Source organism: Corvus hawaiiensis, chromosome 17, assembly GCF_020740725.1.
Source record: "Corvus hawaiiensis isolate bCorHaw1 chromosome 17, bCorHaw1.pri.cur, whole genome shotgun sequence".
Taxonomy (NCBI): domain Eukaryota; kingdom Metazoa; phylum Chordata; class Aves; order Passeriformes; family Corvidae; genus Corvus; species Corvus hawaiiensis.
This window is the reverse complement of record NC_063229.1, coordinates 10537463-10554534: the sequence shown is the minus strand read 5'-3', so window position 1 is coordinate 10554534 and position 17072 is coordinate 10537463. Positions and strand designations below refer to the sequence as shown.

The following is a 17072-nucleotide window of genomic DNA, read 5'->3' as shown; positions in this document are numbered from 1 at the left end:
AGTTACAGCGTAAGGAATGAAGTGCTTTGTCCATCTTATGGCTCATCAAACCACTCCTCCTCCAGCCCGTGTGTGCCCGGAGCCTGCCGGAGTCATCCTCCGGCAGAGGGGACACTGTCCCAGCCTGCTGGGAGCATCCCGGCCACCCTCCCGGCTGGCAGCTGGAGCCAGCGGGTGAGCAGCCGGCAGAGCCGGGCTCGGATTGCAGCAGGCTCCTCCTCCGGAGCCGGCCGGGAGGGAAGCAGAGGCGTGGAGCTGGAGTCAGCAACTCCGGGCTGCCTCACCTGCACCGCGCCAGCGGCGGGGCCCGCACGGGGACCAGCATCTTCCCCACCCGCATCCCATGGGGAGCATCTCCCCCGCGCCGCCCCCCGGCAGCCCGGCATGGAGAGCCTGAGCAGCAGCCTGAAGAAGAAAGCCACGGAGCACCACTACAGGGCTGAAGTGATGATTGCTGGAGAGCAGCTGAGGTAGGAGGTCCCGGGGTCCTCCTGCAGCCCGGGGCAGGGCTGTACCCGGGGGTCTGGGCTGTGTCCCGTTAGCAGCAGGCTCAAAGTTTTATCCTTGAGCAAGTTCCTTCCCCCAGGTGCTGGTGCCCCCCTCCCCAGTACCTGCTGACCCTTCCTACACCCACCAGAGTGGTGAACCAGGTCCTTTCCTGTTATACCTTGTCCTGCTGCTCCTCTCTGGCGTCTCCTGCCCTTCACCCCCAGGTGCCAGGGGACTGACGTGCGAGTTTAGATGGCAACAGATTTTTTTGTCCCTTTCCACCTTCCCCCAAGCACAGAGAGTGATGTGGTGGCACTGAGCAGCCCCCACAAGGTCCCTGATCCTTGGCTGGATGAGGACAGCAGCATTTCTGGGGATGCTCGGACTTTCAGGGTGACTTGGAAGAGCATTCCATGGGTGCCATGTGCCTGAATTGAATCTTCCATTTCCTGAAAGTCTCTTTTGGGAACTTCTGCTGGTTTGTAGTCCCCGTTCTTCAGCAGCTTCTGAGGGATTTCCTCTTATGGAGACAGAAATCCATTCTCCTATGCTATGTGTGGCTGAGAAAACGTGTTCCTCGTGTATCTGGGGTCAGAACCTTCTCCTTACTTCCAAGCATGTGACTGGGGCTTTCCTAGCTCTAGAGCAGAGTTTGCTTGTTTCTATCTGGAGCCATTCTGGTTTGTTTTGAAATGAGGATGGAAACTAGGAAATATATCCTTGATAATGTAAGTAGCCCAGAGCCTGAGTGTGCTATCATCAGATCCCTAAAATGAGCTTGGTGTAGGTATGTTGTTCATTCTCAGTGAGCACTGTTAGCTTTAGCTTTACTATTTGTACTGTACCAAGGATTGATAACTTCCAGCTAAGGATTGGGGCCCCATCTTGAAAATACAGCCAAGGGACAGAGCAGTTTATTCATATTTATATTTCCAGTATTTTACTCATCTGGAGTGACTGAGGTTTAAGTTGAGCCCCATAGCCTGGGCCAAAGGAAGGGGTCAGGTATTCAGAGAGAACATAAAATAATCAAGCTGTGTGTTGAAACTGTGTTCCACATGAGGGGAGTGATGTGACTTCCCCATACCTGCTGCAGGAAAGGAGCAGATCAGGCCCTGGACCATTTGGTGATTGTGACTGTAAGCACAAGAAGGGGATACAGTAAATTTGTTTGAGAACAGAACTCTTCCAGTACACTGCACACTGGGCTGACGTTGAATAGAAACCACAAAATTTATGTAGTTTTGGGGACATCCATCTTTTTTTTTTTTTCTTCATTTTTTTTTCCCCCATGGCTGCAGTGCCTTAAAGTTTCTTGGTTTTGGGAGCTCCCAAAATCTGAGAGTTCACAGTGAGGGAGAGGAGGGTCCTTTTGCTGGGGCTGGGCACACAGCAGCTGCATCCTTCTGCTTCGGTCTGGGCAGGAGCCTGTTCCCAGTGCAGAAGGATGGGAAGGAGCTGTTGGTGTAAAACCTGGGGAGGAGGATGAGGAGATGGACCCCAGCCTGGAGCTGGGCTGCTCCTTCTACTGAACCTCTGGCTGGAAGGAGAATTGAGTGAGGCAGAACACACTGAGTGTTTCAATTTCTCTTCTGTATTTTGGGGATCTCACAGCCTGGCAGGTAAGGATTTAGAGTGGTATGAATCTCCTGGGACCTGGATGGCTGGTGGAGAGCAGTGGGGAAACTGAGGCAGAGGGGCTGGGTGATGTCTCAGACAGCAGCAGATGGACAGGGCTAAATGTCCACATTGTCCTCTGCTTTTCCCCAGATGTGGAATACAGAGGCATGGAAAGGAGCCTTGCAGCTGGCCTGACTCTGTAAACCTCCATCAGCAAATAACGCTGCTGTGTCCACATGAAACATCAAACATTTGTTTTTCCCTGCTCCCCACTTCCTGCCCTGCCTCCCCACTATTACATTAAATCAAACAAACCTTTGCTCCATCTTTGCAGTTCTTTGGCTTCCCAGCAAGTTTGCAAATGCCTCCGAGTTTGGCTTGGCCAGAGGGGTGAGTCTGTTCAGTGTCAGGATGGGTTTCCCAGCCAGGAATGGCTGCACGAGTGAGGGCTGACAGAATGCTCCGTGTGGATGACCGGGAATGAAGCGGATCCTGAAGGAATTGCTGGGAGATTGGCTGGTGTGGTTTGGGTTTGCCTGTCTGCCAGGGTCCCTCTGCTTCAACAGCTGCCTGGTTCAGGGAGGAGGAAAAATAATTCTGTATTTTGAGTCTCTCTCCACTAAAAAGATGAAGATAAAATTTTCGCTGCTATTTTGGCCTTGAGTTTGAGAGGGCTGCTGGCTCGGGCTCGTTCCTCACGTCTGCTGTCATTCCTCTTGTGTCAGACATAAAAACTTGCATGAAAATCACATCGATTTTACTAGGCGTTGGGTATTCCTGGGTGGCATTCTGTAAGAGAGGCCCAATTAGTCACTTCTAATTGCAACAAATGGCTTATCTACACAGAGAGATTCTGGAACAGCTTCCTCGCTTTGCATTCACACCCTGCTGTAATTGGAGTTCCTCAAGTATGGACAAGCCCTGGTGCACTCTTGTCTGGGTATTCCCATGGTCAAGAGAAGCAGCTGTGCTCTAATAGCTCTGTTAAGCTGCATTAATCACTCCTAAACATAAAATATACTCAGTAAATTTATGTCTTGCACAGAAAAAGTGAGAGGAGAAGGAAGCTTTTTTCCTGCAAAGAATAAAATTGCAATTTCTGCCGCTGTCCAAAACTTTCAGAGGTGACGAGTGTTTTATTTGGATACTCAAACTGTGATGCTGATAAATAAAGTGCTCATTATTTTGGTGCTCTGGAAATTGGGCTCACTTTAAGGTGTGTAGCTGAATGTGCCAAAATTTGTATTCTTGCCCAAAAGTCATTTGTCTGCAGGAGGTTTGGTGGCTCCCTGTTGGACTTGGATCTCTTGTAGTGAGCATGACTTCCTTGAGGGATCATGGGACACTGCTTGATGTAGCAGTGAGTGTTATTCAAAGATGAGACTTCATGGTCAGAATGACCTCAAAAAGCTAATTATTAAATTTCTAGCACTGGTGAAAGGGAGGACTGGGAAGTAGAATTGTGCTTCCTGTGATTTATTTTGGAGATTTAAGCCTTCCTATACTTATATTTAAATACAAGGAAAATAAAACATCTCAGTACCACTTTGGGCTGTCACAGGCGTGCAAAGCCCTCCCTTGTCCCCAGATGTACTGGTGCTTTTTCAGACTGGGGGTGATGAAAACTGGGGTTTCCTGAGCCTGTTTGCAGCAGCTCTTTTGCCTGGATGTGCCTCCCCAGCAGCAGCTGCTTTGCAGAAATGCTCCTGTTTCTGTTGCTGCCTTTTAGTGAGCACTTGTTTGTTGTTTGGGGATTTTTAAAAATTTGTTGGATTTTTTTTTCCCCTGTGAAGATAGGAACAGAAAAGGTCTTTTGGATGATTCATCTTTCCAAGGCCACTCATTTGTTCTTAGCTGCTGTGAGAATGAACTGGAGTTAATATCCTTGAAAGATCCACCTTGTCATTTGAGATGCTCAAGGTCTGTTTACGTGGGAGGTGAGGGAGAGTTTATTCCTCTTCTGTTTGGATGTCCCTTTCAACAAGGTTACCCGGGGTGACTAATGATGGCTTTGTAGTGACCTTGACAAAGAAACAATTTGCTTACCCAACACAACCTACCCAAAGCAAAGGCACGTGGAGGCTCCGGCTGCCAAGCCAGGAGTGTTTCATAAGAGCCCATTCTCATGTTCCAGCAAGTGTTTTATCCTGACCTTATTCTGCCTCCTTTTTTTTTTTTATCCTTTTGAAGAAGTAATATGTCCACAGGGTAGATTTTGCCATCTAGAAAACTCATAATATTGCATATTATTATATATTTCCCCTAATCTTTTTTTATCTGGAAGCATGATTAGAACCCACTCATGGTTTCACCAGCTTTGTTTTTTGCAACATCACACAAGAGCTCTTACATCCTGTGCTGAAGGACAAAGTTTGTGTCTTCAGGGTTGACAGGAAACAGTAAACAAGAGGAAAGTGAAAAGTCCACAAGGACACTCAAGCCGAGCCTCTTCCGCTGCCCTGGGTCTGCAGGGCAGAGGGAAAACTTGTCACAGGCTTAAACCAGCCCTTAAAGGTCCAAGATGCTGCTGCTCCAGAGGTGCTGAAACACCACTTAATTCCTGTGCTGGCAATTGGTCCCAGTAGAATATTTCCAGAATAAGTGTATTTTTAAATTTTTAAACCTTAGGCTTTAGCAGCATTGCTTGCTAAAAATTTTATTTTATTTTTCTCCTTCAAAATCCGTGCATTTTTTTCTGTATTCTGAAACATGATTTTAAAAAGGGAGTAAAGCAGGGGAAATAGTGTCCACACAACCAGTTTCTATTCAGGCCTGGGGTGATTATGGTCCATGTGTTACTGTATGTACAGGGGGTGTGTGTGAGTGTAAATATATATATATATACACACATATATATTCGTCATGGAGTCCTGCAGACTCTTGATGGCAATAGAGAACTCTTGGAACGTTTCTTATCTTTACCAAGCATTCCTCTAAAGTGCCTTCCCACTTGCTGATTGTGAAAGAGAGAAAACATAAAAATTGGCTGTGTCTTCCCTCATAGGTGGGGAGCCTCTTTTTGCAGTCACTGCTGACTGTGTCTGGTTGCATTGTGATGGTGGACCATGAAATAAAGGAAGAAAAAAGACAAAAACTCTAAAAATAGCAAGGCAGCTGTCTGAGGACTGTTCTGTCTGGGTAAAATCCATCTGCAGAACAAGTGCTGGTGACATGAGGGAATGAGTCTTCCAGGTAAAGAGGGAAATACTGGATATGGACCTCAGGATTTGAGGGAGGTCTGTGCAAGGCAAGGCCAGGAGCTGGTTCTGCATAAATCTTTAGTTTAGTATTTTAATTAGCAGGAAGGTCTGAAAACTTCTGTCAACTTCTCAGCATTAATTACAACAATCAATTACTAATTATTCCCCTAATAAAATGTTTTATGGTAAAACTTTTAGGAATTTAGTATTGGTAAATCCTACAATATAAGACAATCCACTATTAGCTGATAGCTTTCTAGGGTATTTAAACTTCTTGTGAGGTACCTAAAAGTGTAATCCAACAGGCAAAACTTTTCCAAAAAAAACCAAAAGAAATTGAGACATGAAATAACGAAAGGCTGCAGTGTTTAATGGCTCAGTAAAACTCACTGGCCCAGGGCAAAACTGGGAATTGTGATGAATAATTTGAAACGAAAACCATCCTGCAGTTACAGAGGTGTTTAATTAGTATCTCTCCTCAGAGCCTGCTGCACACACTGCGCATTTTCCAGCGCTGGTGTTTTGGGAACGGTCATGACTACAGGGCAAAAGTTTGGCCCCTGGACAGATCTCCTGCCAAACTGGGCTGGCTTTGGCTGGAACACAGAGGAACTCTGTGCCTTGTGGCTCGCTCAGTTGTTAAGGTCCTTTTGAAAGTCAAAGCCATGCTCACCTGAGTAACCTTCCCCCATGTATCTTTCCATCAGAGCCGCAGACCAGCCATAACAGCAGGATTTTCGGGATAGGAAGGTTGTTGTTTGGGTAAGCTCTGTCCCAGTCAATCCCAGCTGGAACCAGAAAATGTCAGGACTGTTGTCCACTGTTGCTGTGGGTTAGTGGGTACATGGATTAGGTAGTGATGGGATCCATCTGGCACTCATTGCTTGGACAGAAAAAAGGAGGGCTCCTGTTACTGCTCCCACCTGGACTTCTGAGTAAGCCTCTGTCCTCCAAGCTTTCTTCCTGCTTTCATGGCCACGGGGAAGGAGAATGAGACACAGAATCATGCCAAGATAATAAATACATGTACTGCTATTTTTTTTTTTTGTGAGTTTTGCCCCTCTTCACCCCCTTTACTTGGCTGCTGTGGGTTTGAGAGGCTTGTTTAGAAAAAAAGCTACATATGGGTCAGACTGTCTGCTCAGGCAACCTGAGTGGTGGCAGGAGGAAAGAAGGGGATGGTGGAGAGGCTCCTTGGGATTGACTGGTGCAGTCTGGCAGTGCCAGGCGGTTTGGTTGAATTTATCAGTCCCTGAGTGCTTGGCGCAAGTCCCAGCTCATCCAGGGTGGTCTCTCCCGGCTGGACAGATCTGGGCCATCAGATCCAAACTCCTCTGTGAGCCCAGCTGTGCTCAGTGGCTGCCTTTCCCCCCAGGCTTCGCCTCCATGATGGGAAGCTGATCAAGGACAGGCGGTACCACCTGCGGACGTACCCGAACTGCTTCGTGGCCAAGGAGCTCACGGACTGGCTCATCGACCACAAGGAAGCGCCCGACCGCGAGACCGGCATCCGCCTCATGCAGAAGCTGATGGATCACTACATCATCCACCACGGTGTGTGGGCGTCCCTGCCACCCCAGGGCGGGGGCTGTGTGTCTGCTCACCCTGTGTGTCCCTCAGCCCAGCCACGGCAGCGTGGCCAGGTCCCTGTCTGCCACCCTGCCATGGGTGAGGGCTCCTGGAGAGGCTGGACGGGGCTGGATTTGTGTGAAGCTGCTTTGCTTTGGGGGATGTGCCGGTTCCCTGTGCGCCAGAGAAGGGCTTGGGCTGTGCACTGGTAAATGACATCTAAAGTGTCTCCTCTTTGAAATCAAGCTCAGTGGCACCTGAGCTGTATTCCTGACCTGTATCCCTGTATCCAGCCAGGAGCATGTTTATATAGAAGCTGGTCTGGCTCATGTTTATGTCACACAGAAATGGAGGCTGAATTACAGCACACGCTTCACATCTTCAGGGAAATCCATTTTCTTACCATAAGACCCCAGTATTCCTTAGTTTCCCCATGCTGGGACAAATAGGGCTGTGGAGTCTACAACACTCCAAGGCAAATTTAATCTGACACCTGTGGACCTGGAGCTGCAGCAATCCTGTAGGAAAGCCTCCCTTGGGATCTAAGTGTGTGCTGCCATTACAAAGGCTTGTCTGTGAAACCTAATTTAAAAAAAAAAGGAAGGAAAAAAAGTGTGGAGAAAAATCACCTTGAGGCTCAAGCCCAGCTCTTTGCAGTATTCAAGGGTTTTTTTCTTTTTAAATTTCTTTGGAACTTTCAGGAGTTTTGGATTAACTCTGATCACGTGCTGAGCTCTGAGCTGCAGAGCAATCCCCAAAGTCCAGCCCTTGGTCGTGATGTAACAACAGAAAACACGTGCTTCAGGTGGGCAAAAAGCAATTTCTGTCCATGTGGTTTTCAGGCCCAGCCAGGAACAAAAGCCCCAGACTGTCAAACAGCCCTGGGACACCTCTGCCATCGCTGTGGTTGAGCTCTCTCGCTCCCAGGGCTTTGGGACAGGAGCTGTGGCAGCCTGGAGCTGGGTGCTGGTTTGTCACACAGGGATGTAGCTGCGGAGACAGAAGCAGATGACGACCACACCAAACCAAACCCTCTCCTCCCCCCTCTTCTCTGGGGTCCAAAAATAGCTGCCTTTGACCACTGCAATGCAAACACTCCCTGTTGCCATCTGCTCCTTGCTGAGGGTAATGCCCTTTACATTAAACTGCCTTGAATAAACTGCTGCGGGGCTTTATCACAAAAAGCTGAAGCAGGGAGTTCTCAGTTAACCATTAACACTTAAACCTGATTATTTTTCCATCTCTCCAGCTGACAGTTTCAAACAAATCCATTAGTTAATTAAACCTGTGCAGCACTGGGTACCAGCACTGTTTTGATTACTTATTAAGACGTGTCCCTCCTGCTCCTATGATAATTCCTGGCAGGACACAGAAGTTGACTTTCCAACTTGCTTTTTGTCTATTAATTTTGTTAGTCCTGTGGAAAGAGGGCTGCCAGCTAATGCAGCACTGCTCTGGGTGCTTGGCAATTGTCTGGCTACACTGTTTGCCCTCTTCTCCCCTGGCATCCAGATAATTATCTCATGCAGATCATCGTGCTGCCTCTTAATTGTCTGGTGTGCTTTGAGCTTTGGTTCTATTACACACTGGAAACACATTGAAATTGGTCTTTAAATAGTAAAACTGCTTTGGTTTTCTATGGGCACAGCCCTATAGGGTTTTATGTTCTATTCCCAGTTGCAATGGCTTTGGGATATTTGCTCCTTGGAATTATGAAGCTGCGAACTTTCACTGTTAAAACAACCTTCTCATCCTGCCCTCGTGCTCGGTGAGTCACAGGCTTTAGAGTCCTGATTGCATCTGAGACAGCTGCTCTGCAGGAATGATGAACCCGAGATAATCTGATGAGTTTTGGCATTTCACTGCTCACCTGAAGGGGAATGTGGTTTTGCCGGTCTGCTCAGATGGATGAAAAAGTGTTAAAATTCTCACAAGAAGTATCTTGAATCTTTTGAATTTCACTCTAGTGGATGATGTTACTTTAGTGAGGAAACATTTGTGGTTTTTCTTTTTCCCTTTGACTAATTTTCTTTGTTTCCCAGGCATATTCTTCATTCTGGTTTTTGTCGGTTTTTTGTTGTTTGGGGTTTTTTTTACCACTTGACTTTCTTCTTCTTGCTTCACATGGGTGGACCTGAAGGCAGGCTGACTTTTAAGATCTGAACTATGATTTTTGAGCTGGGTTTTTAGTCTTTGTTTTAGTTCTTTTTTTGTACTTGTAGTCTAGGAGTCTGTTTCAGGCAGGTTTATCTCACAACTATATCCCAAATATTTACCTGCTAAAGGTTACATGAACTATAAAAATGTGCATTTACAACCTGTGTGCCCATCCCCAAGATGAATCCAAGGCTTTTCATAGAAATTTAATTATTCCAGTTGTATTGCACCTGGCTTTGAAGGAAATTTTCTCTTGAGGTTAGTTTGCCATGCAGATGAATTGGGCTGGGTTGGCACCAAATGGTGTGGAAAAGTTTATGCCATTTTTTATTTTTTAGCTTATGAGCATTTTTGACAGAGGTGATTTTGTGGGGGTTTGAGTGCAGTGTGGTTTGTTTTCCTCTGTCCTCCAAGTCTGCTTCCATGTGGCTTTTTTAAAAAATTGATGGAGGCAATTCTATTCATCCTCTTTTAATCTAAATCCAAACAACAACACTTAAATTAAAAAAAAAAAAAAAAAAAAGCCCTATTTCTTCTAATGGATGTTTTAGTGTCTGGAACAAAATGCAGACTCCACCTTTCCCAAGGTCTGTACCTTGGGACTGACCTCTGCCACCAGTATGAGCTTCCAGTATTCATGAGCAGGTAATTTTTGGGGACGAGGTCTCGGGTACTGATTGTTCCATGGGACAAGGGGCACAGGGAAGGACATGGCATGAAGCCCTCACAGCTATTAGCCTGGAGACAACATCCTGCTGAGTGTGAGCCCTGTGTGTGCCTCACGGACTGACATCCCTGCCCTGTGTTCTTCCAGTCTGTGACGAGCACTCGGATTACAAGGATGCCAAGCTGCTCTACCGCTTCCGCAAGGATGACGGGACCTTCCCCCTCAGTAAGGATGTGAAGGTGTTCATGCGAGGGCAGAGCCTTTATGAGAAGTACGTGAGTCCTCCCCTGGCACTGGGGCACTGGAGCTGTGCCGTGCTGGCTGTGCCTTGCTGGCGGTGCTGGCTGCTGGTGCTCTGCAGCTGGGAGCCACAGCTCCTACTGGCTTTGCTTTCCCTCCTCTGCACTCCCTGCTGTCCCGCTGGGAAGTGCTGCTTCCTGAGCCCTGTCACAGCTGCAGGACAACCAGCATCCTTGGGGATGGGACAGGAGTCTTACTATGAACTCATGGATGCCTCCAGGGGCTCCAGCCCAAGTGCAGGTGCTGGGATCTGGTACATTCCCAGCACTCTTCCAGCCTCCTCGTGTTAGCTGCTTCCACTGGCTGTATTAGGACTTACGTCCCGCCAAAGTCAGCAGGGTATGGGATTTTCAGGATCCTCGTGGGTCTGGGTCCCTGCACCTCACTTAGCCTGTTTGAAAAATTTGTAATGGAAAAGTTAATTCCCAGAGAGTACAGAAAACTCTTTCCACCTCCAAGTGTTTAGTTTTCTTTGTGTTGACTGTTTATGGTTCTAAATCCGAGCCATCTTTCCAGAGTTCAACCCCAACCCGCTCTCTGGACCTGTTTCCTTTAACATGCTCTTCACATTTCACATCCTCCCACTCTGGCAAGGAGAGTCACAAACTGGCTCTGAAGGAGAAGTCCTTCATCCAGGCGGGTGGTGATTTGGGGTGTGTCCCTGCCCCTTTGCCAGATGTGCATCCCTGTACTTTGCTCTTGATCCGCAGCAGTGACTGTGGGATGGGGAGAGCATCCCGGCAGCCTCATGGCTGAGCCGGCTGCACCCTCTCGTGGAGACGCTGGATTTAGCTCTCACACGCTGCCAGTGGAACACCTGCTGACTGAAACGCACCTTATCCATGCACTCGGACTGTCTGCCATGTGTTACCCACGCTCGGTCGCTTGCTTGGCTTTCCCTGTGATCTTTAGCTGAGGTCACAGCCCAACTGGTTTTGCTGGAGCTGCTTCCTCGCCTCTGATGAAGATTTACAAAGGTACCCGACTGCAGCTCCGTGTTCCTCCCTCCCTTCCCGCTGCTCCCCGGCAGGAATGTTCTGGCTGCAGTGCTTTGCCTGCTTCTCTTGGCCTTGCTTCACCCGGCTGCAATTCCCGTGGGGACTGGCAGGGATGTCTGGCATCACGGGAGCCTTGTCCCACCTTGTGCCAGGCTGGTGAGCGTGGAAGAGTCAATCCTGAAGGTGAGAGAGGAGAACTCGGTGAAGTACCAGAGGACTTTCCTGGGCTCTGAGATGATCGACTGGCTCATTCAGGAGGGAGAAGTGGAGAACAGGCAGGAAGCGGTGGAGCTGGGACGGGCACTGCTGGAGCACGGGATCATTCAGCATGGTGAGCCAGGGCCCGGCTGGAGCCGGGGTGGAAAGCCAGGGATGAGCGTGGCTGTGTGAGGAACAAATCCCCATTCATGCCATGCAACAAGTGCTGGTCAAGTGCCCACTTGGAGATGGCAATGGAGCCTTTTAGTTCTATGTTTGGAGCTGGTGACCTTTGAAACCAGAGCAGTCTTCCACCACCCACAAAAGCTTTGAGATGAAATCTGAGCCCTTGCTCTTCAGTTCTTCAAAGCTGCCGGCCACAGGGCTGGGCTGCACCCCTGGGTTTGGAGGGCTGGGGTGTGAGGATGTGATGTTTAGCTCCACTTGGCAGATCATGTCCATCTGCTATAATTAAACTTCCAATTCGGAAGGCAGGGAGTCCTCTGAGTGTCTCAGGACAGGAGCAGGTGGAGGGCTGTGACACCGAGTGCACCCCTGGGAGATGGCACCTCTTGGGGGGGTGGCCTTGCTGTTCCTCCCTCCCTGCAGGCAGCACTCCCAACCAGGCAGAAAAGCTGCAGTAGAGCACAGGGGCATTAAAAGCAATTCATGAGGGTCCCTCAGGATATTTGTTATATATTTTTCCACCCCCTCAGCCTCTGCCTCCTCCCCTGTTCTCTCCTAGTCTCCAATCGGCATCACTTCTTTGACAGTGACACCGTCTACCAGTTCTGGATCAACTTCCGCCGGCGGCGGCGTCTCACAGAGTTACTCAATGAGAACTCTTCCCGTGCCCTCTCCGAGAGCCCTGACAGCCCCTTCTGCCTTCGCAAGCTCAACCCAGACCCAGGCAACACCAGCTTCCTCTCTGGTAACTGTGGATGTGTTTGTGGAGGGGAGTGAAAGCAAGGATTGCATTACCAGAGTATCCCAGGGCCGAGGGTGTTGCTCCAGCAGAGTTTGAGAAGCTCCTCTGGGCATCCCATGAAGTGAACACCCATCCCACTGCTTTGTGGTGGATGTCACAATGCAGTGGCAGTCTCTAGCACAGACCCCTGTCCCAGGAAAACAGCTTAGTGTCAGCTCAGCTCTTGATCTTTCTTTGAACTGGTTTTATTCTTTCTGAGCTCAAATGCCATCCTCAATCCACACATGCCTTTCAAGTGTAGGTCAGGCTTGGGGGAAAGTTTGTTACTTTAAACTACTCTATTTTTTCATTGAAAAATTTTTTATCTGCCTCTTTCAGTCCAGACCAACAAGGAGATCAAAGTTGTCTCAGCGGTTCGAAGGAGCAGCATCACTTCCCTCTCTGGAAATTCCAACACCTACTTCAGTGCTCCTCCTACATTGGTATTCCCTCCTGTGGCTGAGTGCAACCCCAAATCAGGTCTGGGCTTCTGCATTGCCTGTTGTTATATGGGATGCATTGATTCCTTCAGGGCACGGGCTCAAGACCCATCGAGAGGAGAGGGTCAGCCTCACCTCTGCACCTTGATTTGAAGAGTTGTGCATGTGTTTGGAAAAGTCGCTGAGGTGGATGCAAAGGTTGCTGTGTGCAGGAACTGTGGTTCTAACATCTGTTTTCCAGCCCAGGGCAATCCCCAGGCTGCCTTGTTATGCACTTTACTGTACAAACCCCTTGATGCTGATAGAACCTGTCACCTTCTGCTCTAGTGTTAAAGAGACCCGTCACCAACGAAGAGCTGCTGTCCCCTGGGGCCCCCTACGTCAAGAAAACACTGACTGTGAGTGACCATGGGGACTGGCATTGCTAATCCAGCATATCCAGCTCCCTGCCTGCTCTTTGGTGGTTTTCTGTTGGCTGCTGTGACCTCTCTATGCTAAAACTTTGACTGCATGTCACATCATCGTGGCTTTTTGTTGGTGACTCTCTAGGGGCCAATGTCTTCACATATTCTTGTGGGTGGAAATGTGCTCAGCCCCTCTGAGGGTCTAATGTATATCCATGAGGTAGATCAGGAAAAAAAGTTTCCTGGGCAGAAAAAACCTCCCATTTTGGAGATTTTTTGGCATTGGTGAGGCCCTGGCACAGGGTGCTCAGAGAAGCTCTGGCTGCCCCATCCCTGGAAGTGTTCAAGGCCAGGTTGGATGGGACTTGGAGCAGCCTGGGATAGTGGAAGGTGACCCTGCCCATGGCAGAGGGATCAGAATGAGGTGATCTTTAAGGTCCTTTCCAATCCAAACCATTCCAAGATTCTGTGATTTCTGTTCCATCCAGCTCCATGCAAACCGTAGAATCAGTAAGTCTTGTGACACTTGGGGCTGTGACACTCACCCTCTGTCCCAGGGCTTTAGGCACAGCTTTATGCATCTTTCAGGTCCCTCTGCAGATCAGGGGTGTTGATATGGTCCATCAGCATCTGGTGAAGCTGCATGGAATGGGGGGAGCATCCAAGGGCTGCTCTTGCCTTCCTTATGTTGGGCTTTTTACATCTCCAGGACTGCAGACAACCTGAGTTTGGGGCTTTTGCTTTTTACATTATTTCTAAAGCTGTAAGACTGGTCAAGGCAGGGCTGGTGGGTGCTGGGTGGAAATGTTGCAAGGCAGCTCCTGCCCTGTGGATCCTATCACACTTGGTTATTTTTGTGTCTCATCCCTTCACTGCCCACCTCTGAAAGGGGCAGTCTCACAGAGAGCAGTGTAGGAAGCGTAAGGGCTGCCTTGCCGTGCTGGTTTGGCACAAGCAGGATTGCAGAGGAACTGTGGATCAGGTTCCCAAATTAAGTGTGCTGTAGAAAGTAGTGGGAAGTGGCAAGAAAAGTCAAGGTGGTGATTAGCATGGCACGTCTGAGGACATGCTGTTCATTCTCCTCCTGAATGCTCTTGCCCTGCCCTTCAACTCTGCCAGCCTGGGCCTTTCATGGCTCATTTCCTCCTGCTTAGCTCTGCAGTTGCTGTTATTTATTTATATGGGTGATGTGCAAAGTGCCTTGGGAATTCCTTTTCTCTTCTGGTCACATCAGAGGGCCGCAGTATTGCAGCAAAGTGCTCTGGCAGGCTGACATCAGAGTGGGGCAAGGAAAGAGCAGCTCCTTCCACCCAGGAAATGCTCTGCTGTGCCAAGGAAAAGGCGCCGTGTGCGTGCTCTGGGAATGTTCTCAAGCATGCTTGTGATGCATGCCTTGCACTTCAGCTTGATGCTGCCTGTGATTCTCTTTCCTGCACTTGCTGACAGGGAGTTAATCAGAAAGCAGCTTTGCAGGGAGCAGTTAATCAGTTCTGCATCTCACTTAGTGCACAGCCCTTTCTCTCCCACCCATAACGGGTTAGGATCATGAGCTCTCCATCTCTCTGGGAACTGTTGCATCTCCTCTCTCCAGCCCATTCATTGATTTTTAAACCCCTTTTGTTCTGCTTGCAGATTGTGGGGGATGCGGTGGGCTGGGGGTTTGTGGTTCGAGGAGGAAGACCTTGCCACATCCAGGCAGTGGACCCAGGAGGACCTGCTGCTGCTGCAGGGATGAAGGTACTTCTTACTCATGGAGACCAAGCAGGAGACAGGATTTGTGTCCTGTTTGAGCTTTTTGGGCTGAACACATCCTCCATGATAATCGCTTCCTGCAGTGGAGATCAAACTGATGGAGTGGGCACGTGGAGCTCTGGGAAAGGTGGAGGGAGGGATGCTCTCTGCAGGCAGAGTGCCCTGTGTGCGTGACAGAGTGGAGGATTTGCCTTCTTCAGGGCAGCACAGGGGCTGTGGGCAGCTAAAACTCAAAAAATTCTGTCAAAAGTAAACCATCCCTGTGCCAGACCTTGGAACAGTCAAAACTGTTTGAGCTACTAAAAACAAAGCAGAGAATTCCCAGCTCAGTTCCAGTGACTTTATATAACCCCAGTGAAGCAGGGAAGGAGCAGAGCTTTGTCCTGAATCACCTGCTCATTTCAGTTCCTGCGCATTTTGTTTCCCTGCTATTAGCAATGGACTTCTGCATGGAGCTCTTTTCCATGTACACAAAACCTTAATAATATTAAAATGATGCCTTGATTTGATTCATCAAGTAACTTCCAGTATTTCCAGCTCAGGTAAAATGAACTTCGAGCTTGAAACTCACTTTAGGCCCAGGCATGTATGAGTTTCATGTGTAGAGTTTCAGGCATGAATGAAAGAAGTGTTGAGTTTTCCAGTTCCCTACAAAAACCCCAACAGCGAGGGAGTAATTTCTAAAAGCTGATATAAGTCTAAAGTCACATGGATATTTGAAATAGTGGGATTCTTCAGAGGCAGAGTGTGACTCCTTGTTTGCTTCAGGCAGGATTGGAAGGGGATGGATGAATTTGTTTCATTTACTCAAGAGCCCAGTTAATTTCTCCTTACCTAATCTCATTTGCTACCAAATTGCTGGATGTTAATATTGTGCCTCATTTCCATGTGTGAAATGAGCCACTGCTCCTAAATTAGTCTTTTTTTCCTCTGTTAGCTCAAATCTAAATCCCTTTGGTCCTGTTTTTATGACACAGTGATTGCAGCACTGTGATTATTGGTGTAGCTACGGGGTGGTGATGCTTTAAGGTTTCAAGGATTTTGACACAAGTTATTTGCATCACAGCCCCTGGTTCCAGTTAATCACGGGCAGGACGTGCTGTGGGGCTGGAGGTAACCTGTCCCTCCTCTCTTGCAGGTGTGCCAGTTTGTTTTCTCAGTCAATGGAGTGTATGTTTTGCACCTGGACTATCAGACCATCAGCAGCCTCATCATGACAGGACCCCGGACTCTGGTGATGGAAGTCATGGAAGCCATTGAATGAGCCAAGGAGTCTCATCCCGCTGCTGTTTGGAAAGGCAGGACTCTCCACTTAGCAGGGATGGACTGTGGGGAGGGACCAAGCTCAACCATTCACTGTGATGTGTTACCCAGGTGTTTTGATGTATTTTCAAATAAATACATTCTAACGGATAAATCTTGGACTTTTATGCTCTTGAAATATTTGTCTCTACCTGCTCTTGAGAGTGTCTAAGCTCTTGCAGCTCCTTTTTAAGGAGCCACTGTGAGAATTCAGCACTTAATGAACCCCACCTTTCACCAGCCAAGCTGGGAGGCAGGTGGCAAAGCTGGTAAGCAGAAAGAAGTTTAAACCAAGTGAGTCTGTCTGAGCTGCCCTGAGCTGTCTGTGCAGTCTTCCGAGAACACAAATGTGCTCCCCAGATGGCCCCATAAGCTGTGCCACCGGCTCTGTCAAGAAAATAAGGAAATGAATACAGGAATGTGTGTTTCCTTGTAAATTCTGAGGCTCCTGCTACTCTCATGGCTTAGCCACACTCACAGCCAGGGCTAGTCGCTGTTCCCAGCTGTTTCTTGAAAAGGTGACACTTCCACGATGGTGCATTTTGTGCCTCCACCCCTTAACAATGCTTGATTTCATTAATCAGCTTCACCTCAGCAAGGAGGCAGGCAGAAATCCCAAACATCATAGGCTGCTACCAACCCAGTGATGGGAGGCAGCGAGGCAAAGCAGGGACCAAAACCAGAGTGTGCCCGAAAGGAAATGTGTCCTAGTCTGAGTTTGACTCTGGGAAGGAACAAAAATGAGTGAAAGCCACCAAAATTCACCCCCCTGTCCCTTGCTGCTTACAAGATGGCTGTATTTGCAGTCAGTGCAAAATATTCCTTGCAAACTGCCCTGAAAGTGAACTAAATATAGAAAAACAGGTGATAACAAGAAGCTAGGGAGGTTTCCTTCTTTCCAGTTCACAGAGCATCCTGTTTGTGATTAGCCTGCAGTGCTGTGCATAGATAGGATGATCTCCAGCACTCCTGCTTAGGGCAGGGTCCTCAGTGCAGCTCCTTTGGTCAC

General features: G+C 48.5%; 1 protein-coding gene and 1 long non-coding RNA gene across 3 annotated transcripts; both read left to right on the top strand.

Moving 5' to 3' along the window:
- The first annotated feature begins 210 nt into the window (after positions 1-210).
- LOC125334949 (DEP domain-containing mTOR-interacting protein-like) lies at positions 211-16174 on the top strand. 2 transcript variants are annotated; one of them, XM_048322186.1, is made up of 9 exons: positions 211-470; positions 6685-6863; positions 9850-9973; positions 11153-11331; positions 11944-12129; positions 12505-12645; positions 12933-13003; positions 14642-14782; positions 15900-16174. In XM_048322186.1, the coding sequence occupies exons 1-9, from the start codon at positions 385-387 to the stop codon at positions 16023-16025; spliced, it is 1233 nt and encodes a 410-aa protein (XP_048178143.1). In that variant the 5' UTR covers positions 211-384; the 3' UTR covers positions 16026-16174. The 2 variants fall into 2 exon arrangements, with proteins under 2 accessions (XP_048178143.1, XP_048178144.1); XM_048322187.1 differs by having other exon boundaries at positions 216-470; positions 14642-14746.
- On the top strand, positions 6872-9537 carry LOC125334951. The gene is made up of 2 exons (XR_007207287.1): positions 6872-7683; positions 8556-9537. It is a non-coding gene; the product is annotated as an uncharacterized LOC125334951 (long non-coding RNA).
- Positions 16175-17072: the final 898 nt, after the last annotated feature.